Source organism: Anolis carolinensis, chromosome 4, assembly GCF_035594765.1.
Source record: "Anolis carolinensis isolate JA03-04 chromosome 4, rAnoCar3.1.pri, whole genome shotgun sequence".
In the NCBI taxonomy this organism is placed as follows: domain Eukaryota; kingdom Metazoa; phylum Chordata; class Lepidosauria; order Squamata; family Dactyloidae; genus Anolis; species Anolis carolinensis.
In genome coordinates this window covers 200,956,467-200,970,758 of record NC_085844.1, presented here as the reverse complement: position 1 = coordinate 200,970,758, position 14,292 = coordinate 200,956,467, and the positions used below count along the sequence as shown (strand labels likewise).

Genomic DNA, 14,292 nt, shown 5'->3' with positions numbered 1-14,292 from the left:
ATAGGTTTCAGTGTATTTTGTTCTTAATCTGATGTGAGTCATCTTGGGCTCTGTCTTGGGAGAAAGGCAAGATATGTATAAAATGAATAAATGTTGCAGCTCATACTCAAGGAAAAATTGTTAACGGACTTCAGGTGCTTATATATAATTATGCTTTTCATTTGCACTCTTAATCATGGATTCTTATGGATGAGTTTGCTCAATTGCCCACTTCTGATTGGTTGTTCTTGAAGTACCAAAAAATTTCAGTGTGGTTTCTCACTCTAAGGACCCAACATACTACAAGGTATATTATATATATGTACTTATAAGCTGTTTATAATTATTTCACAACTAGCTTGATAACATATAATAAAACTCCAGCCTGAGAATTGGCTGCAAAACACTATCTGCTCTGACTCAAATAGTGATGCTTACGTGTTATAGGGGTGGATATAGACATGGAGCATTACAGCTTGTGACAATGAAAAGACGTGAATTATTGTCCTATGTAAGATATCATTAGCTTCAGCAAAAAATTGATCAAAGCTCCAGCATTCCTCTTGATCCGCCTCTAGAATGTTTGCAAGGATGGGAACAAGTGGTCTCTTCAGTCCTCTGTAGAGAAAACGGCACAGATGTTACTTCTATGAAATCCCAGTGCCTGAAAAGCAAAAACTGAATGCTCATTTGCAATTATTTTTCCTTTCTCATTAATAAGCACATTTTGGGAGTCACTCAATAAAATTGATTCACAACAGACAAAGGAAAGCATTCTTCATCATGTTCGCTTGTGTCTTTAAGTTATTCAATTCACTCCTTTCATCTCTATTCCTGTTTCCTGGTCTCTAGAGCAACAGAAAACAAGCTTGCCCCTCCTCAACATTACATCCTTTCAAATATTTAAACACGGCTATTATGTCCCCTCTTCAGCCCTCTTTTCTTCAAGCCAAACATACCCAGCTCCCTAATCTGCTCCTCGTAGGACTTGGTTTTCAGACCTTTGTTCAGATTGGTTACCCTTCTCTGGACACATTCCAGCTTGTCAATATTCATTCCTGGAAACAGAATCTAGTTTCCAGATTAACCCTTACGTCATACCCAGCAAGACCCATCTTATCTCTGTAAGCCAGAGTCTAACAGCTCACACAATGGATCATGTCATAAGCAACTTGATTGACCCAGGGCAAAAGGCATCTTCAAATTCATTCCACAAGTAGATGGAGTGCTTTCTTAATAGTGATTACAGGTAATCCCCAGGTCACAAACATCCAACTTGCATAGTTACAAAGGGGGGTGAGACAACAAGAAGTGAGAGAAATCTACTCCTAGGAAGGGAAATTCACTCCTGAAAGAGTTATCATGGGGAAAAGGTGTCTCCACCTTTATCCCCAATCATTGTCTCCATGACAACCCCAAAATTTTAAAATCTAATTCTCACAGGGACAGAACTGTACCTGTTCCGACTTGCATGCAAATTCAACTTAAGATCAAACCTACATAACCTGGGGACTTCCTATACCACTTAAACAATACCAAAACCATGTAATCCAGCATATTGCTATGTCCAAAGGACTTTCTGTCAGTGATCAAATGGATCTGGCCTAGAAGTCTATCCCAATTCCACAGTCCTCCCGAAGAATATTAGGTATATAAACATGTGTAAGTACAAAGAATATAAACAAGACTTCCATGTGTAAGCCAGACAGGACAGAAGAAAAATGTGCTGTACCATCTAATACATATTCAGTTGCAAATACTGTCTTAAATTTCATGTATTTTCTGCAAGCAAATTTAGAATCTAGATGAGAAAGCTAATAGAAAAGTGTCAACAGTAACTATAGAAGTAACTCAATAGCTTTCTTTTAACCTTTTTTCTACTAAGTTTTCCATCATAGATCTATGTAGTTCAAGAGATTACAAGGTTTTTCTACACTGCCATATAAAATCCAAATTATGTGCTTTGAATTGGATTATATGGCAGTGTAGAATCATATAATCCAGTTCAAAGCAGATAATGTGGTTTATCTGATTTGATAATCTGGATTATATGGCAGTGTAAAAGGGGCCTAAGTAAGAGAAAAAAATATCTAAAGCTTCGATCATTAGCTTATTTTGTTCCTTTTGTACCCACAAAGATAGCTGGCATGAGATTGGCAGCTCATCGGTCCAGATGATGGCCCCGTTTTCTTGCTCCTGGACACCTGCTATTGCTCCGGTAGGTTTCTCGGTTGTTATTTTATACCTGTATAATAGAAGGAAGATAAAATCTTAGAAGATAGCAAACAAGTGGAATACAACTCCCACTCTTGAGCAGATTTAGAAAGCAGTCTCTTTCTTCTTCTTTCTTATAGTCATAGAAGAGTAGTAGGAGACAGAGAAGAAATAAAGACAAGTGAGTCAAGAAAAAGCATACAATATATACATACATGATTTCCTTGTTCCTACGAGGTCCTCCAAAAGGGATAAATGGTAGGCTACCTGTAGCTGCATGGTAAAAGGTAACCCCAATACTCCACAGATCTACAGTCACCCCATAAGCTTTCTGCTGGGGCTTCTTCAGCACTGCTCGCTTATATATATCTGGGTGCTGTAAATTACAAAATAAAAGAAAGGGAAACATTCTGATTTTTAGCCATGCCTACTTATTTGAATAGTTACTTACCATTTTTTTCTAGAATCATACAAAGCTGGGATGAAATAATGACAAAATTAGCTCTTGGAAAAGGAGACCACCCTTTCTCATTAGCTGAACATCAGGTCAAAAATGATGACACAAGTGTTTATGAAAATCGCAGATGAAAAGCAATGCCTTAAGGAATACTTTTTCCGTCTCTCTCACAAAATGTGACCACTTCTTGATAAGGATTAAATACCTGCGATACTCCAGATATTGCTACACTCTAACTCCCATAAGTCCAGTCTGCAGAGTCAAGAATGATAGAAATTGTAGAACAAATTCATTTGAATGGCCACAGACTCTCTACCTGTTTTGAAAGGATGCCAATAATTATGTACAACTATGAAAAAAGCAGCTTTGTTTCTTTCTTCATAAGCATTGTTTTCATCTGCACAGAGTCACAGAATTATAAAGTTGGAAAAAGTCAACCCCTTCCTATGCAGTACTATTCAAAGTACTCCCAGCAGATGGCATGTAGAGTTATGCAATTTTAATATCCAGCTTAAGGGATTCTCATTTTTTTTTTACCTTTAAGGTTGCCTACAGAAAATTGAAGATAATTGAGATCAACTGATAAGAAAACAGTACAGGGGAAAAGTGAATTGCAAAGTGACAGGAGACAGAAGAAGGGTATAGAGTTCCCAATTACTGATATACCATAATATAATTTTATATAAATACTTTTAAAAAACCATTTGAAATTGCTAAATTCTTTGCCACATCATTTCCATGTAGCAATGATAAATAATTCAGCTTTCCTCAACTGCAAAGCTTCAAATTCAGATCAGATCCCCATATTAATAAAAGGCACACTGGGAGGAGCTAGAGGTACCTTATAGCCAACACAATTACACGTTGTGATGGCTGCAAGGTACCTCGAGTTCCTTCACTGTGCCTTTTATTAATACAATTGGCTTATTGTGCATTTGGACATTTCTTAAAAGCTATCTAAATTGGTTACCATCAGCAGATTCTGTAGCAGATAATTCCAAAGTTTCACTATGCATTTTCTGAAGAAGTCTCCTCTTTTCTCTGTCCTGAACCTGTCACCATTTTGGTCACTTGGCAAGTTCATCCTCCAATATATCCAAAAATGCAGAAGGGAAACATAATTCCCAAAGAGAGAAACAGAACAGTGCTCAATCTGCAAGTTTAATAAAGCTAACCACATTCCTCTATTTTCTCTCTCAGAAAAAACAAACCAAGGTAAACCAAAACTTGTGTGTCAGAAATTATTCTGTAAATTACTTCTTCCAGAATTTGTCTTTGCCAGTTAGAAGGCCTAATATTGCACTTTACTTACAAGATATTCTTCTGTCCCATAAACTGATTCGAATTTTTCATCATCATCCAGTTCTCGAGCAGCTCCAAAATCAGACAGTTTGTATATACTCTGTCTGTCTTCACTGGTTAACCGCATGATGTTTCCTGGTTTGATATCTCTATGAACAATCCCATTCTCACGAAGATGGTTCATTCCAGATACTAGATTGGGAATGGAGGGGAAGAAAGGGATGGTGATTCTTTCTTTTTTCAAAAACATGGATGAAAAATGTGTAGATGACTATAAGTCCCTTGTTTTTTCACTCAATGAAGATAACCTCAACTCACTGACAAACTTTTTGTGTGTGTCAGGAGCGACTTGAGAATCTGCAAGTTGCTTCTGGTGTGAGAGAATTGGCCGTCTGCAAGGACGCTGCCCAGGGAATGCCCGGAAGTTTTGATGTTCTTACCATCCTTGTGGGAGGCTTCTCTCATGTCCCCTCATGGAGCTGAAGCTGATAGAGGGAGCCCATCCACACTCTCCCTGGGTTGGATTTGAACCGGCAACCTTCAGGTCAGCAACTCAACCTTCAAATCATCAGACCTACTGGCACAAGGGTTTAACCCACTGTACCACTGAGGGCTCTTTACAGAACTGCATTCTGGGTATATGAAGGGCAAAATAAACATGCCACTAGGGAACATTCCCCCCCCCCCAAACTCTCCCTCTCCATTGCAAGTAGCTGACACATGTATGATTCTGATCAGGTGGAAGCCTCAACAGTTTGAGATTACCTATACCCCAACCTGTTCAGATTCTAAAATAAGCCACAGAACCTAGGCTTGCAAGCAAGCTCTATTATCCTAGGCATGATAGGGGCTGTGATAGCACAGTGGTTAAAACCGCTAGCTGCAGGAAAAGCTGCTGACTGGAGGGTTAGCCGTTCGAAGCCGCGAATTGGGGTGAGCTCCCGACTGTCAGCCCTAGCTTCTGCTAACCTAGCAGTTCAAAAGCATGCAAAGCAAGTAGATCACTAGGCACTGCCATGGAGAGAAGGTAAAAGGGCGTCCAATGCAAACATGCCAGCAAAAAGATTGGAGATGTCTACGGACAGTATGCTCCTAGGCATGGAAAATGGAAGAAGAGCATCTCCCCATGGCCGGAGTTGAGCATCACCTCCAGATACTGGAGATGAAAAAGGAGAAGGCCTTTACCTTATTTGTGTATTGCACATTGTTGTTTGTTGTGTAAAAGGCACTGAACGTTTGCCTTATATGTGTACTGTAATCCACTCTGAGTCCCTCCAGGAGACAGAGCGAAATATAAATAAAGTGTATTAATATGTATTATTCTTTTCTGTGGTAGTTCTGTCTTTAAGAAATGCACTACTTAGGATGTACACATGTTTCTTTCCATGTTTTACAATCAATTTTTCCTGCCTTTATCACAACTTTTCTTTTATATCTGGGTTAGGCAGTGTTTGGTCCTACAGGTAGATCACAACTCTCATTGACCCTTGTATTGGCTATCCTAGCTGGTTTCAATCCAACAACATTTTTAGAGCTCCATTCTTGTTGAATACTGTGAGATTTTTTAAAACTGTTGTGGCTGTTTTACATGTTTTATGTTGATTGAATTAATTTTTTTCTGATTCTTTGTGGAGAATCTGCTTATCTTACATTAATAAATTAAAAACACACATTTCTCCCTAATTCAGCATGGTCCAAATTCAGCATGGAAACCTCTATGTTAGCTCTTTATGCTTTTTTTTGCTTTTTTTTTAACACACCTCAAAAACATCAGAATGAAACATGTAATCATCACCACATCGAGCCTAGCCTCAGAATGACTGAGTGAACTGACATTCCAAAATTTAATATCAGTTATACTGACTTGCCTATAGGCCTTTGTTGTTCTGGGGTCTGTATATTGTTCCTGTATTTATGATCATAGTCACACTTTTTTGGTTTTCTCTTTGTAGTCTTCACACACATACACACCTTTTGTTTCCCACCTGGAGTCACATTCTATGCCTGTGAATTGGATCAGGGACAAGCAAAGTCCAACTCACACCATTAAAAGTAGCTGCAACACTTACCTACACAGTGCAACACTATGAGGAACTCAGATTCTGATAAGCCAAAGGCATTTTCTGGCTCTTCTAACAGGCTCAGCAGGCTCCCACCTGAACAGTACTCCATCACCAACACCTTCTGTTTGCTGATTTCCTGTGTTTGGATTTGAGGACAAACTGCTTACTGATAGTATGAACTCGGTGACAGTTCCAAACATTTCATTCTATCACAACGGAAGCTAGTATAAATTCCCCAGAAACCTCAGTATTATGATAAATATACAGGGTGAGCAGGATGGAAGGAGGCTAAGAGAGAAATATCTGCCAATATAAAAGGTTGGTGATGTTATTTAAGGTTAGGAGTCGTTTACATATGTGTTGGTGTATTTCCCCTTTTACTGTTTTTCTGCAAAAAATACCCCATTCCCCCAAACTATATTATTTTTCTTGAAGAGAGAAAAGGTGAGGACACTAGGTGTTAAATAGCAGCTGGGAATTGAAGGGTGTGAGGAAAGGTGTCACTTCATCAAGGAGTTCCGACAAAATCAACTCTTTTAACCAGAAAAAGAACAAGGTGAACAGAGAATAAGAAGAAGACAGGCAGCAAATACAATCCTGTAAGCAATGCTCGGAAAACAGGTTAAGCCCCTTCAATATGATGTGGTTCACTGCACAAATTGTAATCCCTTTCCAAATTATAAGGAAGCAAATATACGGGCATGGACAATGATGCTCTGAAGCATACAGGGCAACAATGTAAAGTAATCTAGGTGGGTCAAAGCCACAAAATATATCCTCACCAAATGGTTTAAAAAAACACCTTCCTGGCAATAACAGTTCAGTTCCCTTAAGACTGTAATAACTAATAGCACACAAACACACACAAGGTCTGATAAAAATGCACACAGAAATCTGATTCATGATAAAGCAGACATTTCTCTGCTTCACTGCCCTGGATTGCTGCTAAGTGTGCAGAAAGATAAGATCTTCAATCCCACTAGCAGGTTATTGTGTGCTGTCTGGATGAGTAACTTAGGCTGGTAATGAAAATTATATCTCTGGCACTCATCCCTCTGTTCGTATTGGTCTTAATGAGACTCCAAAAGACAAGGTGTATACCCACAAACTACAGACAAAGGACATGCCTCTTATCCCTACTGGCATTTCTTTTTGCTTTCTTCATGGCTATGCTCAGTCTCCTATTCTTTTAAAAGAAATAAATGGTTTCTTATTGGTCAACAAAGCAGCATGTTCACAAAGAACACATTGCACATCTCTCCTAAGATAACAATGCTTCAGAACCAGTGGTGGAATTGAACCAATGGAATTGCTGTACTAAAAAAAATAGTATTGGATAGCATGTCAGTATGCCATGGCAATGAATGGATAAATAATTAAATTGGCCACAGAAGCTTCATGCTTGTATTATTTATTTATTTACAACATTTTTACCCCACCTTTCTCAACCCCAGAAGGGACTCAAGGTGGCTTTACAAATAGATAACTATTCAATGCCTTAAAAACAGTATAAAAATTCAAATGGACACTAAAAGAGAATTATAAAATACATTAAAACAATTCAAACATTTAAAACAATACATTCACAATTAATCACATATCCACAAGTGTAATCCGGGTCATTCCAAAAGTCATTGCACATCATTCCATATATGTCTATTGCACAAGTTCTCCAAAGGCTTGGTCACAAAGCCATGTTTTCAGTCTCTTATGGAAGATCAGAAGGGAGGGGACTGATCTAATATCCCTGGGGAGGGAATTCAACAGCCGAGGGGCCACCACTGAGAAGGCCCTGTCTCTGGTCCCCGCCAATCATGCCTGCGAGGAAGTATGTGGAATGATGGACTTGGTTGAATTAGACATTACCTCTGGAGACGAGAGTATATGTTGTATTTTGTATTAATGCCTTACTACTTCGTTTATAAACTTTGTTTGTTTTATAGATTGTGTTTTATGTTCATTTTTTTCAATACGTGTTTTTTTAAATAATTGCGTACAGTGCAACTTCACATAGCTTGAGGAACATTTTATGGAGCCACATAAACTTAATTGCTACATAGACAACACAGTAAAGAAAAGCCATATACACTTTCTGGATAAGTTAACATAGAAACAAGCCGGGTTTGGTAATATTTGGGGATGGTTTTCATTACACTGCTATTATCACACTCACACTATTATATAAATCAGCCACCATTTTAGATAGAAAACCAAACTTACTATTTCTTCCACGGAAAACAGTTTGACAATGTTCTGGTGGTTTAACTTCCTCAGCACCTCAAACTCTCTTATCTGCACTTCCTGAGGCCTCAGGTAACTGACACTGTTGAAGACTTTGACAGCAACCAGTTCCCCTGATATCTGGCAGGAGAAGCGAAGACACATATATAATCAGGGACAATTGTACATTTTGCATATAAAAAAGGGAGAAAGCCACAGCTCTCCAACATGCATCATCCTTTTTATTTTTTATATCTTTGTTCAGTGTATCTTTAGATACAACTATCTGATAAATATGTCAAAATTTCTATTTTAGCATTTATATATCCACATCAACTGAGGCAAAATCCTATACCTTTTGCCCAGTGAAAAGTGATCAAACAGGTGGCTAGATAACCTTCTCTAGTGTGAAAATTCTAGAGAATTACATGCCTTACATGCTCATCGAACTGAGAGACAGGCCTCTTTAGAAGGTCTCATTATTCAAGATGGCTTATTCAGGCAGAGACAGTCCTCTGGAAATGTGGTCCCAAGCCATGTAAGGGCTGTGCAAGACAGAGCAAATACTCTGAATGCACCTGCCTGACTGACTGAATTATTAGTCTCTCTATACCAGGTATGGACAAACTTCGACCCTCCAGGTGTTTTGGACTTCAACTCCCACAATTCCTAAGAGCCAGTAAGCTGGCTGGGATTTCTGAGAGTTGGAAGTCCAAAACACCTGGAGGACCCAAGTTTGCCCATGTCTGCTCTATACAGTTCTAGCTACATCACCAAGATTGCTCCAAAGTGGAATCGGTGCTGCTGATACGGTCTAAGATTGCAGTAGCCACCCTGGTATCTCCTTCATACAAAGCTGTGCTGACTTTCTAGCCACCTTCCAATCCCGCAGCTTGCTGAGGGAAGGCTGTGTTGATCTGCTCTAACTTTTTGATTCTCAAATCTGACTCTCTTCCACACAGAGCAGTGGTTCCCAAACTTTGGTCCTTCATGTTTTTTGGACTTTGACTCCCAGAGGGAGCTGAAGTCCAAAAATATCTTGACATCTCATCTGCCTCACCTAAGAGAAGTTTTGATAAAACCACAATTGGCATCCTTGAAATAAACTATTTCAAGAAAACTTTGTACTTATGGCCATAATTTTATATTGAAGTTGCAACATTGGGTTGACTATTAGAGTTTAGAAAATCTCAACTTCAAATCATAACTTCTGGATCCCCATGGTCAACATACACAGTAATCATGCTAGCTGGGGATACTGGGAATTGTAGTCTCTCCAGCAGTTTTCCGTAACTCTAATTTTACTTCTGATTCAGTTGTCTGATCTGTTTCCAAGGCTTCCCAGCCAACCTATATCTCCTTACTTTGTTGCGTGCTTTGTACACACTGGCAGTGGCACCTTGACCAAGAACATCGTCTGTTTTCCAGAGATAATTCAGAGTGCTTTGCATGGCTAGAACGAAAATGGCCTGGCTGCTAGCTGCAAAATACATGGAAGCAGACACAAATTTCAATAGCAGATACATGCCTAATGTGATTCGATTTTTTCTCAGCTGAATTTATTATCTTTTCACTTATGGATAATGCATAAGAAAGGTCTGGGTGTGAATTACAACTTTAAAACATTCCTCCTCTGGAAGAACCAAGGACAAATTAATTATAGCAACAATTTTCTCTTGTGTGTTTTGCATAACAAGATGAAAAAACCATTGTTTACGTTTCAAACAGTCCCTTGCTGCAGTTTCTGAAAAGGCCTTTGCTAAAGTTATTATTAACAATTATATCTCATGTCTCCACAAAGTATCTCTATGTGGCTTATAGCAACACAAATACACATACAATAAAAACAAGTACACAGAATACAATAGAAAAAAACCAACACAATGAAACTCAAACAACCAACATAGCCATGTAGAGAAAAGGAAACAATATATCCTGTGGTAAAGACATGTGTATAATGGATTACTGTAAAAAATACTCTTCAGAAGAGTATTTAAAAGTAAACATTACTCAAACTCTCTTGTTAACACAAATGTCCTTGGTTTTTGGCTACAGTAGACATAAGTGAATACTTAGAAAAAGCATTTGTTGGAAATAGCCACTTCCCACTGAGGCTCTTCCTTTAAGTGAATGAAGGAAACATTCTTGATTTCTTTTTGCTGCCAACTGAAATCTTCCTGTTTCATCCACACATTATAAGAGCTAAATCTAGTGTTAGTCCAACCTAAAGAACACACAAAAGAGTAGTTCTGACTAACAAGTTCCATTAATTGTCTGAACTTTAGGTAATAAAGATTTAATGTACCTTTACGATGTGTTTGGTAATGGGTTTGTTCAATAGTTTATTAGTTAGTACGAGTTTTGTCTCATTTCTGCAATTATTTTGTTAGTAAGTTTTCTTACTGAATCTACCATTTTATGTATACCATTCTGGAATCCTTTTACGTTTATAATTTTCATGAAATAAATATAATGTGAGGTGGTAAAACAGAAATCATGTGGACTGAGAAACATAATTCAAAGGGTTCTTGATGCAAAGATGATATTAAACTTTCTGATGACATCAGATTATTACCCATTTTCAAGCAGGGTAAGCAGCAGTATTACAAAACAGCAAGTTAAAGAGGAAACACTTTGTTTCCTGCTTTCAGATAAGTAAAATTCCCTGGGTTGCAACAACGGATGGGTAAGATCAAAATTTGCCTGACCAGTTCTTCCTGAAACCCATAACAATTCAGGACCCCATTTTACATTTTGTTTTTAAACAGCATTGAAATACCCAACTTTTTAAATACAGTAATAAGGGATGCAAATCTGGATCTAAAGGTACATCTGGCACTTCCTTGGTTTTAAAAATCCCTCTGCAGGATTAGCACCAGTTCCTTCCATGTGGTGGTGCATTGCTCACCAAGACGGTTCTTTCTGAATTATCTGAGGATTTCGCATGTAGCCCTTTAAAGAAAGGACCGTATCTTGGTTGCAAATATGCACAGCACTGCATCGCATTTGAATGCAATTCATATGCATTTATGTTAGAAATATCCTTTCCTGAGATGTTACTGAATTCCTTTGTGCTTTTTTATGCTCAACATGCTCTTTTTCAATCAGTGGTAATAATTCAACTGCTTTTTCAATTCTAATTAATTGCCATATCTTTTCATAAATTCTCTCAGGCCCTATCTACACTACCATATAAAAGCCAGATTATCTGCTTTGAGCTGGATTATATGGAAGTGCAGACTCATATAATCCAGTTCAAAGCAGAGAGTCTGGATTTTCTGCTTTGATAATCTGGATGATATTGCAGTGTAGGTCCAGCCTCAGGCCTCTTTGACACTGTTATATAAAATCCAGATTATCTGCTTTAAACCAGATTATATGGCAGTTTAGACTCACATAATCCAGTTCAAAGAAGAGCATACCCTCAGGAAGCTGGAAGCTAGAGAAGGTTAAATTGCCTCTGTGTCTCCGTCTCCGTCTCTGTTTCTATGTTCATATGGCACTGAATGTTTGCCTTGTATGTGTACATTGTGATCCGCCCTGAGTCCCCTTTGGGGTGAGAAGGGCGGAATATAAATACAGTAGAGTCTCACTTATCCAACATAAATGGGCCGGCAGAATGTTGGATAAGCGAATATGTTGGATAATAAGGAGGCATTAAGGAAAAGCCTATTAAACATCAAATCAGGTTATGATTTTAAAAATTAAACACCAAAACATCAGGTTATACAACAAATTTGGCAGAAAAAGTAGTTCAATATGCAGTAATGTTATGTTGTAATTACTGTATTTACGAATTTAGCACCATTTATCATGATGTATTGAAAACATTGACTACAAAAATGCGCTGGATAATCCAGAACGTTGGATAAGTGAGTGTTGGATAAGTGAGACTCTACAGTACTGTAAATAAATAAAATAAATAAGTGGTCCACAATCCTTCTGACTGTTGAGGGGCTGAATTATTGTTCGGGGGGAAAAAAACAAAACAAATTCCTATGCACACTGCACATGTCTTATTTGTAGTGCAAACAACAACAACAACAACAACAATGAAAGAACAATACAATATTTAAAAATAAAAACAATTTTAACCAACATAAACCTATCAGGATTTCAATGGGAAATGTGAGCCTGCTTCTGGCCAATGGGATAGTCAAGTTAATTAGGACTTTTGTTATGTGCCTTCAAGTCGTTTTGGACTTAGGGCGAGCCTATATCTAAAACTGAGGGTGGGAGCCAGATAAATGATCTTGGTGGGCCACATCCGGCCCACGGGTCTTAGTTTGGAGCCCCCTGATCTACACTATAGAATGAATGCAGTTTGGCACCATTTTAACTGCCATCGTGCAAAACTATGGAATCCTGGGATCTGTAGCTTGGTGAAGTACCAGCACTCTTTGGCATAGAAGGCAAAAGACTTTGCAAGGATACAACTCCCAGGATTTCATGGCAGTAAAAGTGATGTCAAACTGCACTCACTCTATAGTGTTGATCAGGCATGGGCAAACTTCGGCCCTCCCTCCAGGTGTTTTGGACTTCAACTCCCATAATTCCTAACAGCCGATAGGCTGTTAGGAATTATGGGAGTTGAAGTCCAAAACACCTGGCGGGCCGAGGTTTGCCCATGCCTGGTGTAGATGGATCCAAAGAGGTCATCTGCCTGGGGGCATCGTGGCGCAAAGGAACCAAGCTGGGCGAGCCACCAGTTGCTCTGGGTAGCCCTTTGGGGCGAGGAGGCCACTCACCTGGAGGAAAGGTGCCACTGCCTGGGTCACTCGGTGCAAAAGGGTCTCTGCTGAGCCTTTTCCTGCAGCAACAACACCGAAGCAACTTCCTGCTTTCTTTCTCTCTTAAAGGTACACGTCTCTATTCTCTTTCCATCCGCACCCTGCCAGCCGAAACGCAGGGGAATGCACACCAAGGCTTCCCTTTCGCTTTCTCTCAAGCTGAGTGTACACTGTAGAGTTAATGCAGCTCGGCACCATTGAACTGACATGGCTCAAAGCTCTGGAATCCTGAGAATTGTAGTTTTACAAAGTCTCTAGCCTTCCCTGCCAAGGCGTGCTATAACTCCCAGGATTCCATTGCATTGAGCTAAAGCAGTTCAAGCGGTGATAAACTATTTATTCAACAGTGTAAATCAGGCATGGGCAAACCTGGGCCATCCAGGTGTTTTGGACTTCAACTCCCACCATTCCGAACAGCCAGTAGCTGAAGCCCAAAACACCTGGAGGGCCCAAGTTTGCCCATGCCTGGTGTAGATGCACCCTCTTCTCTTTCACTCACACACTATGAAATTTGTACACTGGTGTACAATTTTGTTTTTGTTTCCTTTGATAAAAAACACTAGTGAGTGACACACCATGAAAACCAGGTTAGAACACAGAACTTTTGAAATGAAAAAGCCTTCAAGTGTCTTATAAAGTCACTTCTGGTTTGGTAAAGGTAAAGGTTTTTCCCTGACGTTAAGTCTAGTCGTGTCCGTCTCTGGGGGCTGGTGCTCATCTCCATTTCTAAGCCGAAGAGCTGGCATTGTCCATAGACACCTCCAAGGTCATGTGGCCGGCATGACTGCATGGAACGCTGTTACATTCCCACCGGAGTGGTATCTATTGATCTACTCACATTTGCATGTTTTTGAACTGCTAGGTTGGCAGAAGCTGGGGCTAACAGCAGGTGCTCACTCTGCTCCCCTGAATTGAACTGGTGACCTTTTGGTCAGCAAGTTCAGCAGTTCAGCAGTTTAACCTGCTGCATCACCGGGAGGCTTAATGTGCATACACACACACACACAATTTTAATATAAACTCATTGTTGGGTGCAGCCCAGAGGTGAATGGGTCTCCCAGAACCCATTTCACACTACAACAATTATATTGCTTTGGTTCCACTTGAATTGCCATGGAAACATCCTATGAAATCCCCACATTTTAGAGTTTTAGTAAGACAACAGAACTCTCTGGTTGAGAAATCTAAACATCTCTTCCTGAATTGCAAACCCTAGCATTTCATAGTGTGGAACTATGACAGTTAAAGAGGAATTATATCACCATAA

At 39.3% G+C, this 14,292-nt stretch overlaps 1 protein-coding gene across 2 annotated transcripts in view; it reads right to left on the bottom strand.

Moving 5' to 3' along the window:
• Positions 1-13,162, bottom strand: part of ikbke (inhibitor of nuclear factor kappa B kinase subunit epsilon) — a 43,634-nt gene extending 30,472 nt beyond the window's left edge. The window contains exons 1-8 of one of the 2 annotated variants that reach the window (XM_062978589.1): positions 12,984-13,162; positions 9,600-9,715; positions 8,236-8,376; positions 6,022-6,151; positions 3,963-4,144; positions 2,409-2,569; positions 2,114-2,224; positions 418-597 (exon numbers count right to left, since the gene is read on the bottom strand). In XM_062978589.1, the coding sequence (XP_062834659.1) occupies positions 418-597; positions 2,114-2,224; positions 2,409-2,569; positions 3,963-4,144; positions 6,022-6,151; positions 8,236-8,376; positions 9,600-9,686 (992 nt within the window). In that variant the 5' untranslated portion in view covers positions 9,687-9,715; positions 12,984-13,162. The remainder of the gene's footprint in view (positions 1-417; positions 598-2,113; positions 2,225-2,408; positions 2,570-3,962; positions 4,145-6,021; positions 6,152-8,235; positions 8,377-9,599; positions 9,716-12,983) is intronic. The other variant, XM_008115657.3, reaches the window with a different exon arrangement.
• Between the last annotated feature and the right edge of the window lie 1,130 nt (positions 13,163-14,292).